Source organism: Nelumbo lutea, chromosome 4, assembly GCF_056320005.1.
Source record: "Nelumbo lutea isolate HS-2025 chromosome 4, American lotus-T2T, whole genome shotgun sequence".
Lineage (NCBI taxonomy): Eukaryota > Viridiplantae > Streptophyta > Magnoliopsida > Proteales > Nelumbonaceae > Nelumbo > Nelumbo lutea.
The window spans coordinates 89,781,377-89,801,597 of NC_142687.1; the positions used below are offsets into that span (position 1 = coordinate 89,781,377).

At 39.7% G+C, this 20,221-nt stretch overlaps 2 protein-coding genes across 2 annotated transcripts; one reads left to right on the top strand and one right to left on the bottom strand.

Annotated features, from left to right (window-relative positions):
• The first annotated feature begins 1,007 nt into the window (after positions 1-1,007).
• Positions 1,008-8,977, top strand: LOC148861690 (NPL4-like protein B). The gene is made up of 2 exons (XM_088982896.1): positions 1,008-2,172; positions 8,334-8,977. Exons 1-2 carry the CDS (start codon positions 1,192-1,194, stop codon positions 8,586-8,588), a joined length of 1,236 nt encoding a protein of 411 aa, XP_088839022.1. The 5' UTR covers positions 1,008-1,191; the 3' UTR covers positions 8,589-8,977.
• Positions 8,978-15,118: 6,141 nt separating this feature from the next.
• On the bottom strand, positions 15,119-19,651 carry LOC148861691 (putative 1-deoxy-D-xylulose-5-phosphate synthase, chloroplastic). The gene is made up of 10 exons (XM_088982898.1): positions 19,233-19,651; positions 18,737-18,865; positions 18,478-18,642; positions 18,152-18,302; positions 17,732-18,003; positions 17,363-17,636; positions 16,969-17,276; positions 16,532-16,813; positions 16,160-16,444; positions 15,119-16,058 (listed from the first exon to the last, which is right to left on the bottom strand). The coding sequence occupies exons 1-10, from the start codon at positions 19,371-19,373 to the stop codon at positions 15,909-15,911; spliced, it is 2,157 nt and encodes a 718-aa protein (XP_088839024.1). The 5' UTR covers positions 19,374-19,651; the 3' UTR covers positions 15,119-15,908.
• Between the last annotated feature and the right edge of the window lie 570 nt (positions 19,652-20,221).

The window sequence follows — 20,221 nt, forward strand, 5'->3', positions numbered from 1 at the left end:
TGTCATCTAATTCTCTTTATCAATCATCTAAACATTAATAAAAAATCAATAATCCCAAAATCTTGCCTCTTCTAATCAAGAAAGTTGGGGTCATGTCTTAATTGGTATTAAATAAGAGGCAAGGATTTGGAACTATTCATCTTTTTATCAATGTTTGGATGGTTGATAAAGAGAATTAGATGACACTCAAAGGGAATTTATGCCTTTTCAAGTATCACTTAATGGACTGGTTAACGATAGGTACTAGATTGACACGTTTTGAAAGTTCGGGTGCTGAATTGTCCTATTTTAAAATTTAAGAGACCAAAGTGAAACTAGGCCCAAAGTATAGGGTAGAATTTTCTCTAAAATAATTTACAAAAGGGTATAATGGAAATTCGAAAAATTTGATGCATCAGTTTCCGTCTAGGTCAATGATGGAAGGGAGATCTTCGTTGAGTTTTTGTAAAGTTCATGAGATCTACTCACAAGGTTTTTAAAACCGAACCAATCAGGGGTCCGATTCTTGGGTCGAACGGTCTAACTATTTGAACTAAATGGACGACCCATTCTGACAAAAAAAAATTAAAAATTAAAAAACCGACCAAATGGTTCAAACAGTTCAACTACCTGAATCAGCAGTTTACTGACCAAATCAACAGTTTTTGGGAAATAACGATTCTGGGGTAAAACGGAACTTATCACCGGTTCTCCATTTCCGGTCCGACCTTCCGGTTTTAAAAACCATGGCTATTCGTTAAAATGAAACTAAAGAAAAAGAAAAAGAAAAAAGTAAATTAAAAGCCCATACGGTAAGTCGGTAACGGCCACGTATCGGTCAAAACAGATAAGCTGTATCAAGGTCTATAATCCGGAGAGTAGGATCTTTTGGTTTATGATTGTAGTATATGTGGGCCCCTATCATCATGTCTTTCCACGTATAATGAGTCCTGTTCCTAATACTAGTTTGATCGGTTGCCAATTTTTTCTTTTTTCAAAATTTAAATGTAATCTGAACCGTCCACTTCAATTCTATTCCAGCTTGGGCTCTAACGTAGTAGTCCTAGTTCCAACTCCTAAGGCCCAATTGTACAGGGAGCAGAAGCTTTAAGCAGAAGCAGAGCCGAAATTGATAAATCCAGGGAGGTTCGGAATTCTCTCTTCCTCGCGACCTCTCTCGCTCTGTAGAAAGTAAAAACAGATCAGGCGAAGATGATGATCAGAGTTCGCAGCAGAGATGGCTTGGAGCGAGTCACCGTCGACAACCCCCATATTACCGTCTCTGGCCTCAAGACCCTAATCGAGAACCAGCTCAGAGTTCCTGTCCCCAATCAGACCCTCTCCACCAACCAGAATTTGCTCCTCGCCAAAACCCTAGACGACCGGAACCGCTTCACTGATATGTCTAACCCCCAATCCCCGATTTCTTCTATCGGAATCTCCCACGGTTCTATTATTTATCTCGCTTACGAGGGCGAACGATCCGTCGCCGGACCGGCCATCCACCCGGCTGGTTCGTTCGGGAAGAAGATGACCATGGACGATCTCATTTCCAAGCAAATGAGGATTACCCGCCAGGAGAATCCGCACTGCGATTCCGTCTCCTTCGACCGGGATGCCGCTAATGCTTTCCAGCATTACGTCAACGAGACACTGGCGTTTGCTGTGAAGCGGGGAGGGTTTATGTACGGTTTGGTGTTGGACGACGGGAAGGTTGAGGTCAATTTCATCTATGAACCGCCGCAGCAGGGGACGGAGGAACATTTGATCTTGTTGAGGGACCCTGATGAGGAGAACCTAGTTGAGGCGATCGCATTGGGGTTGGGAATGCGGAGAGTAGGGTTTATATTCACGCAGACGATCGGTCAGAACAAAAAAGATTATACGATGTCGAATTCGGAGATTTTGCAGGCGGCCGAGCTTCACGGGCAGAGTGGGATCAAGGAGTGGGTTACGGCTGTAGTTAAATTGGAAGTAAACGAAGATGGTGGTGCAGACGTCCACTTTGAAGCGTTTCAGATGAGTGATATGTGCGTTAGGTTGTTTAAGGAAGGGTGGTTCGAGACGGATTGTGGAGAAGGATTTGATCCCAAGCTCTCTCGGATGAAGAAGGATGTGATGGTCGGAGTAAAGGATACCAAGGAAGTGGACAACGATTTCTTCTTGGTAGTGGTCAAGATTATGGATCATCAGGTACCTTTTCTATCTATCAAAATTTGTTCTTTTACTTTTTATATATATTTACCAATTCGTGCTCTGTCTTCTATTCTTTGCATTGTTGTTATATTTTGTACTGCAACTGGTTATAATCGTCAACTTTATATGTTATTAACCATATTGATGGTCGAACATACAACTTACGACCCTAGAGATTATCAAATTGAAGAATCCTTTCTACCATTTTTATTTGACTAAAGGTAAGGTAAAATTTTATTAAACCAGAGATAATAATACAAGGGGGTCCCCCCAAAATTATCTTTTGGGTCAAGACAGCATGGATTTCACGCCATTACAAATTCCAGAAATTCCCAGAACCTAACCTAGCCTTCAATTGGGTGGTCTGAAACCCCTTGACAGCCGAGACCCAAGACAGGAGTTTTCCAAAGACAAAAGCAATAAGATCTTCTGAGTCTTTGCAAATGTTGCAGAAAATCCTTTTGTTTCTCTCTGTCCATATAGAGCTAATGACAGCAGTCGGAATGGTCTCCCAGATGCTTCTTGCAAACTTTGACAGTCCCTGCAGCGCCCAGCAATTCAGAAGCTTCTTCACTCTGGCATGACCCAGCTAATACCCAGTGCTGAAAGAAAGTGATTCCAGATTTTTGTTGAGACAGAGCAGTGGATACAAGATGGCTGCTGTCTTCTTGATTTTGCCCACATAGCACACAAGTTAATTCCTGGATGTGCATACCTCTTTTAAGCAAATGTGTTTTAGTTAAACATCTGTCTAAAGAAGCAGCCCAAGCTAAAGCATTAACCTTTGAGGGGTCTACAGAATTCCAAACTTTAGCAGCCAGAAAATCCATTGGACTGAGATTAGACAAATGTCTAACAAAAGATCTGACAGAGAAATGGCCATCTGATCTCCAAGTCCATACCCAACAATCCTCCTTAAGCCGATCCAGGGGCTGGAGGGAAATCAGCTCCAGAAGCTCGGTGAAGCTTTCAATCTCTTATTCTTGAAAATTCCTTCTGAAGGAAGGGTACCAGATCACAGAGCCTTCATTAATTTCATAACAATCCCAGATAAATGCATCCTAGGATTCTGCAATCTGGAAAAGCTGTGGGAATTGATCTGAGAGAGTGGATTGCCCACACCAAGGATCCTTCCAAAAAAGCAATCTATCCCCTTTCCCCAGCTTGGGTCTCAATCCTCTGCTAAAGAAAGGAAGAATATCTACGATTTTTTTTTCCAAATTGAACAGCCAAAAGAATTGATATCGTCCACCATTCTTTTCTTTCCATTCCAAACTTCCAGATCCATTTCCCGAGGAGAGTAGTATTGAAATCCCTTACTTTTCTGATACCCAATCCTCCTTTATCTATTGGTAAACACACCTGCTCCCAGCTTACCAAGTGAACTTTCTTCTTATCCTCCCACCCTCTCCACAGAAATTCCCTTGCAACTTCTCAATTCTTTGGGCTATTTTCCCTGGGATAGGAAAAAGAGAAAGATAAAAAGCTGGAAGATTAGTCAGAGAACTTTTCAGAAGTGTAATCCTGTCTCGTAAGGATAAATACTTAGCCTTCCAAGAAGCCAATTTCTTTTCCAAATGCTCCAGAACTGGTTCCCATATCAAAGCAGAAGTACATTTAGCTCCTAAGGGGAGCCCCAAATACTTAGCTGGTAAGTACTCCACTTGACAAGCTAGCCATTCTGCTAAATCCTCAATATTTTCCACCTTTCCCACCGGGAACAAACTGCTTTTGTTCCAATTTACCTTCAAACCTGATACTACTTTAAACCAACTGAGCACCCTGGCCAAAACCTCCATTTGGTCCTCCTTTGCTTCTACAAAACATAGGGTATCATCTGCAAATTGTAAGACTTGCACCCTTTCCCCACCTGGAATCACCTCAAATCCTTTCCATAGGTCCTCCTCCCTCACTGACTTAATGAAAATATTGAGAATTTCCATTACACATATGAATAATTGGGGGAAAGAGGGTCACCCTGTTGAAGTCCTTTTGGGATTTTGAAGAAACCCACTGATTGTCCATTAACCAGAATAGAAAATTTAGGAGAGGTAATACAGACTTTTATCCAATTCCTCCATTTCTGATCAAAATTCATTATCTCTAGAACAAAATCCAAGCATCTTCAATTAACATTGTCATAAGCCTTTTTCCAAATCCAGCTTACAGATCACACCTGGAGAACCCTCTCTTTGCTTAGAATCAATTAATTCATTTGCTACCAAGACACTATCCAGCATTTGGCGCCCTGGTGCAAACACAAACTGATTTTGAGAAATCACATCAGCAAGGAGCTTTTTCATTCTCTCAGCTAAAACTTTGGCCAGGATTTTGTAGAAACTATTTAGTAAACTTATTGGCCTGAAATCCTTAGTTGCTCCTTCAATTTTCGGGATCAAAGTGATGAATGTGGCATTCATACTCCTTTCAAGAGGCGCATTCCTATGAAAATATTGGAAAACCTGCATCACAACGGTCTTTATCACATCCCAACAGCTTTTCACATCACAACAGCCTTAATCTTGGTGAGCCCATCTGGACCTGGGGATTTCTCTATCTCCAAGTTTTTTATTACTTGCCAGATTTCTTCTTCCAAGAAAGGAACCTCTAACAGACTCTTCTGCACTTCAGAGATTTTTTTTTGAAATTTGATCCCATAGGCAACGGTCTTCTTTTCCATTTTTCTTTATATAAACCTGAGAAGAAATCAATTACCAATTTCTTTATCCCCGGCCCAGTTTCTTCACTTACCCTCTCAAACTCTAGCCTTTCAATTGTGTTTACTCTAGATCTTGCCTTTGCCATCTTATGAAGAAAACTGGAGTTTTTATCCCCAGCCTTAAGCCATTTCACGTTTGCCCTTTGCCTCCACTTCAACTCATCTCTATAGGTCAGTTTTATCCAAATGTAGTTTTGATTCCTGCCTCTTAATCTTTTCTACCTGAGAATGGGCCCTTCTCTTCAGCTAAATCAATTTCTTTAACAACCTCTAGACAACTTTTCTTTTCTGCCTCTGAGTTTCTCCACCTCTCTTTCTTCCAGGTTTTCATTGCCCCATTTAAAGCTCCCAATTTCTTGGCTAAGATATAAGAACTTGTTCCCTATACCTGAGTATTCATCCATGTAGTTATTAATAAGGGGAGGAGGCCTTCTTCCTCAAAAGTCAAAACCAGGCATGTTCCAACTTAAATGGATATTTTCTATAACCAAATACACCACACCTGAGCTGAATAGGAGAATGATCCGATACTGGTCTAGGCAAAGCCTCCTGGATTAAATTCTGGAACAGCAATTCCCATTCCGTGTTTACCAGAAATCTGTCCAATTTAACCAATGCTGGAGATTCTTGGTTGTTCGTCCAAGTGAACTGAGCCCCAAACTAAATCCAATAGATCGTGCTGGTTGACAAAATCAGCAAACCTCCTCATTTCCCTTACCCCTCTTCTGCCCCCATTTCTCTCCTCTAAAAATCTTGTGACATTAAAGTCACCTCCCAAGTCCCAACACCCATGGTAGGGTGGAAGCACCTTTTGCCTCAACCAGATCCTCCCAAAGTCTACTTTCTCTCTGCTTCTGAGGGACCATAAACATTAGTGAATAAGCCCCTTACCCCTCTGTCCATTTCTAACAGCCCCAACACTGAAAAAGCCCCAACATGATAGTCAATCAACTTGCACCTTGATCGATTCCACATTGTTATCAGCCCCCCACCATTCCTCTTGCTGGTTTACTTAACCACCTAACTTCCCCTTGGCCCCAAATGCTTCTAATTACTTCTGCTTCCACCACTTCCAACTGTGATTCCTGAAGGAACACCATATCAGAATCCATCTTTTCAACAAATCGCACACAACCATTCTTCTCTCCGACCCCAAGCTCCTCACATTCCAAGATAAAATTTTCAGTTCCATAATCCTAATAATGCAAAGAACTCCCTAAACCCCTGCCCTTCCCTTTCCTCCTAACCTTTTCCCCCTCTTTCCCTTACTGCCCCCCCTCCCTTTGCCTGCCCTATCATTTAAACCCCAACACAGATGAAGTATTTCCATGTTTTTCTTCATCAAATTCCCCCTTTTTTGCATTCATTCTTCCTCTCTCAAACAGAACTCTTTTCTCTATCAACTCCAAAAATTTACTGGTTTCTTCTTCCATTCCTGCTATCAAAAAATCCCAGAAATTTTCCCAGCCCCAACAATTTTGAATTTACCCCACGAGGAGGTTGGTCCCATCTCCTTTTCACCCTCTACTCCTTCCTCCCCTTTTGAATTCCCTTCATCCACCTCCTTTCCCACCCTCTTTTGTCCCTTCCTTCCCCTTTGAGCATTACATACCTGTTTATCAAAGTTTTCAGCCGGAGGTAGCATTGGCAGTGTGATCATCTCCCTTTCTTCGACTATTGGCAATGGGGTAATCTCCTCTGGTTCGGACTCTTCTGATGATGGATCTTTCTCTGCTTCCACTGCTCCTCCCCGTCCCTCTCCCAAAGGCCGCCTAGGCATTGAACACTCAGCTATACTGGTTAGATGGACATCTGCTCGAAGCTGTTTGTTTCCCCCCAACCCTGGCTCACCCTCTTTCCCGGGTTCTACTTGACCTTTCTTGCTGCCGGGAGTAGCCGCCTTTGTCCTGCTTGTCCCTTCTGAGTTCCAATCCCCCAACGCCCTTCTCACCACTAGTCCTGTCTGAAATTGGGTAGGCGTAGGTTGCTTGCAATTTTCTCTTGGGTCGCCCGAGCCCCACAAACCCGCACTGCTATTCCCATTGCTCCCCTCCGTGTCAAATTCCTTTGGCCCGGGTTGAATCCTTTCCTCCCTTCTGCTTGTGGGACCCTCACCTTCTGACCCCCAATATTTGGGTCCCTTTCCAACTCCTTCAAACACTCCAAAATAGCTTTTTTTTTTTTTTTTAATTCCTCTCTTGGGATGTCCATCTTAGACTAGGTTTCGCTTGAATTTTATGTACTGGGATCCATGGTTCAAAGTATCAATACACCTTTGTGTAGGCAGGGTGTATTGGTACTTCAAACCATGTGCCTTTTATTTTTTTAGTTTATTTTTCAAATTTCAGCTTTAGGAATACTTTTGTATATATAAAAAAAATTGGTCCTGAAAACACCTATAAACAGGTGTATTGGGTACCCAAAGATACGATATGTATGCCCGGTTTGGGGCATCGGGCATATTTTATCAATACTTACAACTTTGCTGGGATCCTTGTATGATCTTTGGTTTAATTTTTGTTTTGTTATTACTCCTTTTTTATATCTTCTTAAATATAATTGCATTTCAAACAAGTTGTCATACTTGGGTTGGACCAGACAGTCAGAACCTTCAAACCTTGAACAGCCATCCAAAACGTTTTTTGGCATGCCCTGTTATTAAAAGGTTGACCTGGTCAAACTTACCCCTATACATGTTTAATATGCACTACGACCTATAATATGTATTTTCTTTAAGCTTATGTTGATGTCTGGAAGTACTTACTATTTTTGCATTTTTGTTTGAATCCATTAAATGGTCAAACCAGACAGTCAGACCCTTAAATATCCATAAAAAAACAGTCAGACCCTTGAACCCATGACCTAGTGACTAAAACCATTTAACATCCAGACCAACTATTTGCAGCATTGATTATAAGTTGTTTCTAAGATAAGCTAGCCAGACCACCTGGACTAAGTGGTCTCTCTAGTTGAGGGTGTAAGTTGGGTACGCAATTCAGAGAATTTACACAATATGGGGCCTCAGGGCCCATTTAAAATTTTAACAAATGCTCAACCCAAACTCATAAAAAAAAGCTCAACCCGAGCTCGACCAAGTTGCACCCCTATCTCTAGTTCTTATTTAAGGCCCTGTTGGGAGGGCTTAAGCTTTGGTTGAGCTGCTCTAGCTAAACTACTTTGAAGATGCCATTGAAAGAAGCTCCAAGAGAGAGCAAAGTGGCTGAAAAATAGTCAGCTTGGCCTTTCTGGACTTTTCCTCAAACATTGCTTATAGCTTGCTGGATGGGCCCCACCTTGCAAAGTCAAACAGAAGTGTGAAAGCCCTCCCAAATGGGCACTAGATTTATTATTTATGATTGAAGTAATTAAGATCTTGTCCTATGCTTTGCACTCTCAATTGGGGAAAGATCAATCTAACATAAATTTGATGCTGGTGCAGGGGCCACTTTCATCGGCCTTTCCGATTGAAAACAGGAATACCCCAGTGACAATGAAGGCACTGAAGAATCACCTGGATCGGGCAAAGAATCTTCCATTTGTGAAGCGAATATCTGATTTTCATTTGCTGCTTTTGCTGGCTAGGTTTTTGGACATAAATTCAGATGTTCCTGCATTAGCAGAGTGCGTGCAGTCGAAAACAACAGTTCCAGAAGGCTACCAACTTCTAATCGAGTCTATGGCCAGCGCTTCTTGATGTCGACTGCATCGTCTGGCGGGTTGGATGAGTACAGCACGGCTGAACTGAATATGTTGGCATGAAGCCATCCGCATTTGCATTCTGGCACCTTTGGATGCCATCGAAAATTGGTTGGTTGCTTCTGAAAGTTGTTTCATTATATAAGTTAAACCAAAGGTTATAATGTAAAAGTTTGGATGTTTTTATTTTATAAAAAACGAAAAAAATGTCAGTTAGGATAGCTGTAGTGTTGTACTGTTGTAGGCCTGTAGCCTAATAGGGCCTGAAATTGAGTTAGAGGCATGAAACAGGTCGGATCTGTGGGTTTGATCCACATCTAAATATGGGAAACGGGTCAGCACGTGGGTTTGATTGAATTTGAATTGAATTAGATCTCATTTGAGTGATTCATAGCTTCATACAATCCGTTTATCCACTTGGGCTTATTGAACTTTGGTGCCCAAAGTTGGATTGGCATGCGATGCAGTAAAGCTTCTCACTAACAGGGTAAAGCTGTATTTGACATTACATAGTGTTCATAGGGGTAATCCGTAATTTTAATTCACGGTAAAGCTGTATTTGACATTACATAGTGTTCATAGGGGCATTTTAATTGCAAAAAAGAGACAAGTCATTAAAATAAGGAATGGCACCTGCATTGCAGGGGCTAGTGATAAGGAATATGAAATTAAATTATGCAGAAATAATAATAAAATAAAAGAAATGATAATGTAACTTAATTGTGTTGCATGTAGATACAGTCTTAGTGTATGTTGCTAAAAGAGTTCAATAACATAAATAGTCCAACAAGTAAAGAAATGATTCAAAAACATAAATAGTCCAAGAAGTGAAGAAGCCATTCAAAAACAATAGCTCAACCATGAAGATTCCGGTCCCTGCAGGGAACCCATCCTCGTCGGAGGACAAATTTTATCCCAACAGGGATCGGAGATGGGAATAGGATTAATTTCAAAATTGGGGGCGGGGGTCGGGGATGAAGACAAAATTTTAGTTTTTAAGCCAATTCTATAAAAATGAATCAATTCTGCTGTTAAATAAAAAAAAGGTTTCTAGCGGATAAGAGTAACTTTTCACCCTTAATATCAATCGTTAAATGGAATGCTGCTCTCAGAATGTCAGCTTTCAGGCAACTTTTTGAAGGAAATATCACATAGGGGCACTAACATACGAGGTGTATCCACCGTATGACACACTCTTCATTCTCAAAAGAAATTAGGAAATTTGTTCTATTCCGTTCGCTCAATAATAAAAAAAAAGTGTTTCTCTCTCTCTCTCCATCATGGCTGAGAATTGGATCGCAATGATAACAGAATTTGGAGAGAGGAATAAATTTTTTTTATTTAAATGAAAAAGATTATAAAAAGGTTTATATACAACAAAATGAAGCAATAACAAACAAACTAACTACGTAGCTGACTAAAGAAAACAGAAAAGGAAAACTAACAAACTTGTAACTAATCTTAACTAACAGTAACTAACTTCAAAACTGTAAAGTACAAGTTTAATCTCTAATAGCCCCTCTCAAGCTGGAGCATACAAATTTTGAATGCCCAGCTTGCAAATTGAATTATTAAATGAGTGAGGTGGCAAGGGCTTAGTGGAGCAGTCAGCTAATTGTTCTTCAGAAGCTATTGGCATCAGGTGAATCAAACCACCTTGCAAATTTTCCCTTACAATGTGGCAATCTATGTCAATATGTTTTGTATGTTTATGAAAAACTGGATTACGAGCAATGTGAAGAGCTGATTGATTGTCACAAAAAAACAAGAACATGAGCAACTTGAGGAATCTACAAATTTTTTAATAAATAAGCCATTGAACTTCACATGTAACAGCAGCAAGGGCACGATACTCAACTTCAGAGGAAGATTTGGAGACAGTTTGCTGCTTCTTGGATTTCCAAGATATTAGACTATCCCCCCAAAAAACACAATGGCCAATGATAAATCTCCTAGTATCAAGGCATAAAGCCCAATCTGAATCTGAGAAGGCTTTCAACCGTAGAGATGATGAAGCAGAGAAGAACACACCTTGACCAGGACTAACTTTTAAGTATCGAAGAATTCTATGTACAACTTGCATATGAAGATCTGTAGAACAGTCCAAAAACTGAGAAAGATGTTGGACAATAAAACAAATGTCTGGCCTTGTGTTACATAAATAAATTAATTTGCCAACCAATTTTCTGTAGGAAGTAACATCTGTGAAAGGAGTACTAGCATCTTTATCAAGTCTTTGAGAATTAATCATAGGAGTAGACACTGGCTTGTTGTTTATAAAACATTTTTCCTCCAAGAGATCAATCACATACTTCCTTTGGTTGAGATTAATGCCAGCTTTGAATTTGGCAACTTCTAAGCCAAGAAAAAACTTGAGTTGGCCAAGATCTTCAATTTTAAAAGCATCATATAAGAACTTTTTGACATCATTTATCAAATCAATGTTGTCACTTGCTAAAATGACATCATCAACATAAATTAGCAAGGCTATAAAATGAGAACCAACTTGTTTTATGAATAGAGAGGTATCCGAAATTGCCTAAATGAATTCTTGAGACAACAAAGCATTAGTGAGCTTTTGATTCCATTGTCTATTTGCCTGCTTGAGACCATAGAGTGACTTAGTTAATCTGCACACTTTTGAAGGATTAGAAGTTTCAAAACCCGGGGGAAGAGTCATGTAAACTTCTTCATGTAAGTCACTATGCAAAAAGGCATTGTTAATATCCAGTTGATGCAAATACCAATCTTTAATAGTTGCAACATCAAATAAAGATCTAATGGTTGTTATTTTTGCAACTGGAGAAAAAGTATCAAGATAATCAATGCCATTCTGTTGAGTATAGCCCTTGGCAATTAATCTTGCCTTGTATCTTTCAATGTTGCCATCTGCATGATACTTGATTCTAAAAACCCATTTGCACACTATAGGTTGTTTTCCTGCAAGTAAATCAGTTACAACCCAAGTATTATTTTGCTCTAATGCTTTGATCTCAAGTGCCATTGCATCCTTTCAGCATTGTGATTTTATAGTCTCACTATGGGTTCTAGGATCTTTGGTTTGGGAGATTTGAGTAGCAAATACCCTATGAAAAGAAGATAATTTATGAGTAGAATAGGTAGAAGATAAGGAGGGGTGAGGATTGGAGGTTTTGAAAACAGAATTGGTTTTAAGATTTGGTATTTGACAGTGATATTATTCAAGATATGAAGGAAGTGTTTGAGGTCTGGATGATCTTCTATAGGTTGAATTTTAGAATGTGTACTTTGTACAAAATATGGTGAAACATTAGTAAAAAGTGGTGAATCAACAGTGGTCTCATCAGAAGTGGTAAGTGACGGTGACTGATTAGGTGTAAGTAGTGGTGATTGATTAGTCAGAGATAAAGTTGTGATGTGAGGGAAATTAGAAGGTGAAGATGTGAAAGAAAGTGGAGAAGGTTCTGCTAAAGGAACTGCATATTCTGTGGGAAGAACAAAGTCTGAATTATTTGTTGAAAAAGAATTAGAATGAAAAGGAAACGAGTGTTCATAGAAATGAACATCTCTTGAGACAATGACCTTTTTAGTTCTGAAATTATACAAACTAAAACCTTTAGTTGTAAAAGGATAGCCAAGAAAAACATAATGATCAGCTCTAGCATCAAACTTAGTTCTATTTGTATCAAGTGTAAAAGCAAAACAAAGTCATCCAAAAACTTTCAAATGATCAAATGAATGAGCAGTATTATAAAGAAGCTAAAATGGAGTTTTGTTTGAAATGATTGGGGAATAAGTTCTATTTATTAGATAGACTGCATGAGAAATACAGTCAAACCAGAAGGAAATGGAAAGTTGTGATTGAAACTTGAGAGCTCTGGAAACATTCAAAATATGCCGGTGTTTTCTCTCAACAATAGAATTTTGTTGAGGAGTATACATACATGTAGTTTGATGAACAATACCTTTTGAAGCAAAAAAATCAGGCATGTTAAACTCCAAAGCATTATCAGATCTAATACACTTTACTTTTGCAGAAAACTGAGTTTCAATCAAAAAACAAAAATTTTGAATATGTTGTCTAGCTTCGGATTTACTTCTCATAAGGTATATCCATGTAAACCTATTCGTAATCAATTATTGTCAAAAAATATTTATGTCCATAAAATGACAGAGTAGAAAAAGGACCCTATGTATCAATGTGAATCAAATCAAAAAAGTTTGCAGAAGTAGATTGACTAATAGGAAATGAAAGCTTTCTTTGTTTAGCTTAATGACATATAGAACAATTAATTGAAGATGGTAGTATTATAGAATGATCCACTGCTCTCAAAAGTTCCAATCGAGGATTGGACAAATGCCCCATCCTAAAATGCCATATATCAGTGGCAGTAGGCTTATTACAAAAAGGAACAGAAATAGAACTATAAGTAATGATAGGATTACAAGTAATAGAAGAATTATAAGAAACAGAAGGTAAAACAAGCTTGTAGAAGTCATTGACCTTTTTAGCTAGTCCAATCATCTTACGACATTGATGATCTTAGAGGATACAAAGATTATGTTGAAAAATGAGACAATAAGGATATGAATCAATAAACTTGTTAATAAATATAAGATTAAAAGAAAAATGAGATATATAAAAAACATTATGAAATAAGAATATAAAAAACATTATGAAATAAGATAGAGAGAGCGGGGGAGAGAGAAAGAGATGATCGAACTCATTCACATCTGCCATAACCATAGCTGCAACCATTCATTCACACGATTCCGTTTTCTTTATATTGGAACACCTAGCGATCTGTTTTATCATAATCATTTACGTGTCTGTTTTAAATTTTAGCAATTCTTGGTATTCCAAGCAATGGTGCCGCTGCAAGTGTTTAGTAGTGTTATTTTCTTTTGCTCTGAAAAACAACGGAAACCAATTGTGGAAGTGTTGTCACTCAAATGAGGGCAATTTGGGATTTTAAAAAATTTTAAATGACGCCGTGCAGATTAGTCAGGGGTAATTTCATAAGTTTATTATGTTTCTGGTCCGGGTAAATGACAGAAGGGTGGTTTTTGTTTAATTTTTTTAAAATTTAGGGGAGGTTTTTATTAAAATAAAACTAAAGGGGAGGTTTTTATGATAACTAGAAAATTCAAGAGAGTTTTTTTTTTGTATTTTACCCAAAAAATAATTAAAGTACAAGATTGTTCTTTCACGCTGATTCGATCAACCCTTACAGCTGACAAGCAGGCCACGTTTCACGCTGGTTTGGTCAGCTCTCAGTCAGGCCCAATTTCAGGCCGCATTTCACGTTGGTTTGGCAAGCAGGCCACACTTCGCACTCACGCATATCACATTTCAGGCTGGTTCGGTCAGATCTCAGTCAGGCCCAATTTTACGTCCCTACGATCGGACAGACGGCAGCCGATGCAACGAGTTTGGTGTTCAAAGTAGAATAAATCTTATTGAGGAGGGTATTTAAGGAAATAAGCGAATAAATACTGTCCATTGTCAGGCTTTCCTTCGTACACTTTTGTCCATCCGATTAGTATCCATTGCCCATCGGGCAATGTCTATCATCAGCCTATTGTCGAACGTGCTGACTCAGTTAAATGGGTTCAGCTTAGGGAGCCTCCCTTTGTCCATTGGGTTTTGTCCACATGTGTTCGAGCTATATCCAACAGACAGGCTTGCTGACTCTATGCAACGGGTCTAACGGGCTCGGCTAAAGCAGTCTTACTTTGCCCATTGGATCCAAAATGCCTTTGTCCATCTGGCTTAGATTCTATCCAACGGCAAACTGAGGGAGTTTGTTCGAATGTGGCATTTCTGTAATTGTAAAATTCACTGTTAGATTCTATTTGCTGCATTCTCAAATCTCCTAACATAACACATTTTAACTTAATAGATATATATTGATACCCAGAAAACGGTATTAAAAAATGTCAATTGGTGGCACCTCTGGTTCAATTGATTTGACCAAATTAAACGTTTCTTTGCCATATTTGGAAATTGTTGACGAAACTGGTTATGTTTTATCTTAAATCTGGTCTTTCGTAAAAAAAAAAAAAAACGGTTGAAAAAATCAACAATCCATTGATTGGGATGGTCAAAGTGTTTTATTTTTAATTTTTTTTTTGTCAAAATAGACTATCCGTTCAAACCAGATGGTCGGATTGTCGACCCAAAGACCGGTGGGCCAGAACGGTTCCATTCTATGAGTCGTGATTCGAACGGGATGCCTTCACTGCGTGGGTGATGGGTGGTATCCATTTGTTATTTTACTTGATAGAGCCGTGAAGTTACGGACTTCCTGTCTGTTTTTGGTTTGTTTGCACAAGCAGAAAAAGCTAAAACATGGAGTTGTATTATTTGACATGATTGTGTTTGTTTACCAATTGCCACATTGAGAGGCTATTATTCTTCCACTGTCTCCCAAGTCAATAGAGTTTTGATTCTAAGGCTCTGTAGTGTGTGGACCAATTTCATCATTCGCCACGGGAATGGAGGCAGTGGAGAATTAACCTACATTGAGCACCTGCTGCGGTTACTAATGAATCAATGGCCAATCCTTCTTGCTTTTTTTTTTTTTTTTATTATTATTATTATTCATTAAAGATGGGAATTAGTACAGATGGCTTCGGGGGGACACTTTCCATCGTAAAGGAGATGTAGTTCCCCGATACAAAGTAACCGATACGACTAATATAAGAAAAGCTTATAGAGGTAAACAGCAACGCAACATCCAGGCATCATGAAGAACTGGTTGACTCAACCACGAACAAGATGATTTTTTTCCTTGCACTGACCTGATGACTGAAAGATTATCGCACAGCACCTGAAACATTTGTCCTTCCAGCTTTGTTGTTGTTGATGGCATAGAACTCGGCTGATTTCTCAGGGTGAACTTGAACAAATATGTTACCATACTTCATAAAATTCAGCTCAATGAAGCAATCTGCATCGTGCTACTTCTAGCACCACATATGCCATTAAAGTGGCCGATACTAGTTTTGTTGGTGTAATCATAATCCAATATGATCTGAATTTTTGTATTGACCCTTGATTCAAGGCTTCAAGTTTACTGATAATTCTTTCTTTTTTCCCATCAGACACCAAAATCTATACCCAATAGAACAAAGCTATAAGATCCGCAAGCGCATTGATGATGTGAACCATGAATTAGATTCTGTTGGACAGTTGCGTCTGAGCTTTTCCAAATTCATTTGTTCTGTCTCTTTATTGTTAATAGTGCTTTCTACAGAATACAAGATCTCTCGAGAAAAGCTATTTGTACTTCACATTTTGGGGAGGGTCTCCAATCCCTTCTTTATTTATCCCTTTTTATGACATGATCTCTAGGGCCTCCCTCTTTTGTCCAAGTATGTTGAACACAGTTGCAGCAATGTGAGATGGTGTCATGCCAGCTTCAGCCATCTGATCTGCTGGGGATCCATGGTCAATGTACCTATCTGGAAGAACCAATGGTCTCCACTGCAAAAGAATTTCAAGACAAGAATGTAAGTACATGTCTATATATTACTCTGATAAATAACACTTTGGTGATCCAGTTTTGTCATTTGGAGTTTTTGTACCTTTACTGTTCCATCAAGAAGGCCATCAAGGGCCAAGAACTGAGCCACATGAGACCCAAAGCCCCCAATTGATCCTTCTTCAACTGTGATTAGGACATCATGTGATTTTGCTAGACTGCGAATAAGGGACCGATCAAGTGGCTTGCAGAAGCGTGCATCTGCAACTGTCAACCGCAAACCATGGCGCTCCACTAAAGACGCTGCAGCCAAACAGCCTTGCACTGCTGTTCCATAACCCAGGAGTGCCACTCTTTCACCCTCAATCAAAATGCGACCCTTTCCAACCTGTTAGGAAATTTCATTTAGTTAAATATTAAATCCTCCAACTGCCATTTGGGAGGGAAAAGAAAAAGGAGACTCAGTTGAACACACTTCCAGTGGGATGCCTTTGTTTCCTGGTGGCAGCTGAACACCAATCCCATTCCCTCTAGGGTATCGGAAACAACTAGGTCGATCATCGATGGCAGCAGCAGTAGCAACCATATGAAAAAGTTCTGCCTCATCTGAAGGAGCCATGACAACCATGTTCGGAAGGCATGCCATATAGGTAACATCAAATGACCCAGAATGTGTTGGCCCATCAGCTCCCACCAGCCCAGCTCTGTCCAATGCAAACCGCACTGGTAGTTTCTGCAGATCTACATCATGTATCACCTGTGCAATGGGTACACATTTCAGTTTTAGCAGATTAAATCCAGACTAACATTTTTTTACTTCTATAACAAACAAAACTTAGAATCATGTCATTAGAAACTAAAAAGATAAAATCATTTGTCAAGAAGAAGAACACAAAGAAGCAGGTTACTAACCTGATCATATGCCCTCTGCAAGAAGGATGAGTATATAGCACAGAAAGGTTTAAGACCTTCACAAGTCAGTCCTGCAGCGAACGTAACAGCATGCTGCTCTGCAATTCCAACATCAAAGCACCGTTTTGGAAAACGGCGTTGGAAGAGATTCAGGCCAGTCCCTCCACCCATTGCAGCATGGATGGCAACAATATCTTTGTCTGCCTCTGCTTCTGCTGTCAAGGCCTCCGCAAAATATGTGGTATAAGATTGCGTAGGGACACTAGATTTGAATTGTTTTCCAGTAGCTGGATCAAACTTGGTTACACCTACAAAAGAAAACCCATGATGAACGTCCAATTTTCATGATTCACAATTGATAAATTTAGAGATAAATGTACAATTTGGTATTTACCATGATACTTGTCTGCAGCTCTCTCTGCATATGGGTATCCCCGGCCTTTCTCAGTCACAACATGGATGAGGACTGGGCCAGTTGTATGGGTACTCTTGACCTCTTTGAGAATGGACACAAGATCATCGATGTTGTGACCATCAACAGGACCAATGTAATAGAGACCAAGCTCTTCAAAGAGTGTTGAACCAGATCCACTGATCATCCCACGGGCATACTCATCAACCTTTGCAGCCAGTTCATGCATAGGCCCACCAATTTGTTTCGTAACTCCCTGGAACAATTTCAATTGTAATAAAAATCAGATTCACAAGGAAGCAGTTGTGAGGACTTGTGACAGCTCTGTTGCTCTTAGGAAGTTACACTAACCTTAGCAACCTCCCTTAGTTCTCTGAGAGGCCTGCTGGACTGCAACTTACTAAGAGCACTGCTCAAAGCTCCTACAGGTGGTATGGGCCCATCAAGAGTAGCAGTGGGCAACGAAACTTGTTTGTTGTCATTAAGGATAACAATCATGTCTGAGTCTAGGTACCCAGCATTGTTCATGGCTTCATAGGCTTGCCCTGCAGTCATGGCACCATCACCTATTACAGCAACCACATGGTTCTTTCTTCCTTTCAGGTCCCTCCCAACAGCCATTCCTGTTTGCCAACAATCACCCAAAAATTAAAAACCCATAAAACTAATTACGATTCACGACCAGATAAACTTGTTGATTCTTTGAAAGATTCAAGCTCAGAAACACATAAGGCACATATAGATAAGGATACGCAAAGGAAAAACAAATACCCAGAGCTGCCGAGATACTAGTAGAACTGTGACCGGTGCCAAAACAATCATAATCACTCTCAGAGCGTTTAGTGAATCCAGACAAGCCGTTTGTCTGTCTCAAGGTTGGCATCTTATCTCTTCTCCCTGTGAGGATTTTGTGTGGATAGGACTGCAATAATAAGGGCATTAGTATACTCAGAACCCATTTTCTGAAACGATCCTCTCGGTGTCTTCTTTGTTAGCAGAGACGCAAAATACAAGCTATGGATTATAAAAGAAAAGAAATGCTCTATACATGGATAGAGAACAGAGGACAAAATAAAGTAATAAGAGAAGTGGCGTACCTGATGACCGACGTCCCATAGAAACTTGTCTTGAGGACAATTGAATACATAATGGAGAGCCACAGTAAGTTCGACGACGCCAAGGCTTGAACCAAGGTGACCACCGGTTTTAGAAACGTTGAATATGATATCGGACCTCAGCTCATCTGAAAGTTGTTTAAGCTCCTGCATCGACGGATAATAAGCAGATATGGTATCTGGGTGAGGGATAACAGTTTCTCCAATCCATAAAACTACATATCTTCGTCCATTATTGTACCTTGATGGAGAGGTTTTTCATATGTATCGGGTAGTTAATGGTGTCCAGCAGCGGAGTTGGTGGTCTCTGTGAGAAATACTCCGCCCTTTCTGATAGTGATGCCGAAACACCACCTGACCTTCTCCGGACCTGCTCCAAAATAAGAACACAACCCATTTCATTCAATTACTACTACTAGTCTAAAAACCGGGTCTTCGGAAGTAACTGAAAAAGAAAAGTGAAAATTCCGGTGGTTCTTCCTCGATTTAAAAAATCTCATATAATCTGTTTATCCATTAAAAAAATATCTGATATAGACATCAAAGAATTCTGTGTAATTTATTTCTAGTTTACCAAAAAGACAAAAAACTCAGGAAAAAACTTTAAAATAGAAATAATTAACAAGACCCAGCTATCCGTGTTCATGTCACATAAACATGAACTGGAAAACAAGTAGTTCTCTTCCCCGATTGGGAGCATTCGACTTAATTGTGCAAAAAAGCATAGAGATCCAGACCTGAATGTGTCTTTGCCGAAATTGGTGTGGAAGATCTGCTCCACGAAAAGGATGAGAAGAGAGTAAGCTGGGCTTGAGGGAATCTGAAGAAGCTACCTCTCTGGGTAAATGACAAGGGAAGGAAAAGGATGAGAGAGCCATTGGAGATTGACAAAGAGCAACAACAGAAGTGGAGACTGGAGAGAGCTACAGAAAAAAAAAAAAAAAAAAAAAAAAAATTGATAAGAAAACTAGAAGAACCCAGGAAAGAAAACAAGTTCAGATTCCCTGGTGGGAGAGGATGATGGATGGCGAAATGGGTTTCTCCGGCATCTCCACTTATATCAGTGCTCCAGCTTCCAGGAGGAAAAAATGGAACTGATCAAATGAAGAAAGAGATTTGTGGTGAGTGTTTGATATTGGGTTGTGACGTTTGTCCTAGTGAGGGCCCCTTGGCCTTACCCAGGTAACCGATCAAGCATCACTTTTCCTTGTCTCCCCTCTCTCCTCAATCCCCTTCGGACCAATTGCAGTGCAGCAAAATGTCACGTCTTCCTCCATTGGACCACGTAAGACATAACCCACTAACCAGATATCACGAAGTAGATAAAGAACAGAAAGATATATTCTCTCTTTGTTTTGGGGAGTGTTCGCCAAATTGCATAGCTCAGGGTTTATCCTACCCAAAATTACGGCTGGATACCTGTGCTTGTTGAATGTGTGCAGACCAGACCAGAGATCCCGTCGCCACAATCACACAACTCTCGGACCTAATGAAGTAATGTGCTCTCTGTCCGATTATCGTGAGCTGTTGTATTGTGTTTAGGGTTGCAATCCAATTGAGCTCTAATTGAAGAGTTTGGGTTTGAGCTCTATAATTAGATTCTAATCCAAGGTAAGCTTGATTTAGTTATTCGAATTTGAGTTTGGCCAATAAAAAATTTGCTTGAAAATTAATGAGTCTGGCTCAATTAACACACATAGATATGTACAAACATATATATATATAT

Bases quoted from the DNA above. Each gene is read 5' to 3' on its own strand.
- LOC148861690 (XM_088982896.1), top strand. From the start codon at position 1,192: ATGATGATCAGAGTTCGCAGCAGAGATGGCTTGGAGCGAGTCACCGTC. The intron at 2,173-8,333 runs GTACCTTTTCTA...ATGCTGGTGCAG, and splicing joins TCAAGATTATGGATCATCAG to GGGCCACTTTCATCGGCCTT.
- LOC148861691 (XM_088982898.1), bottom strand. From the start codon at position 19,373: ATGGCTCTCTCATCCTTTTCCTTCCCTTGTCATTTACCCAGAGAGGTA. The intron at 18,866-19,232 runs GTCTGGATCTCT...ATTTTGGAGCAG, and splicing joins TTCGGCAAAGACACATTCAG to GTCCGGAGAAGGTCAGGTGG. The intron at 18,303-18,477 runs GTACGCCACTTC...TTATTATTGCAG, and splicing joins TATGGGACGTCGGTCATCAG to TCCTATCCACACAAAATCCT.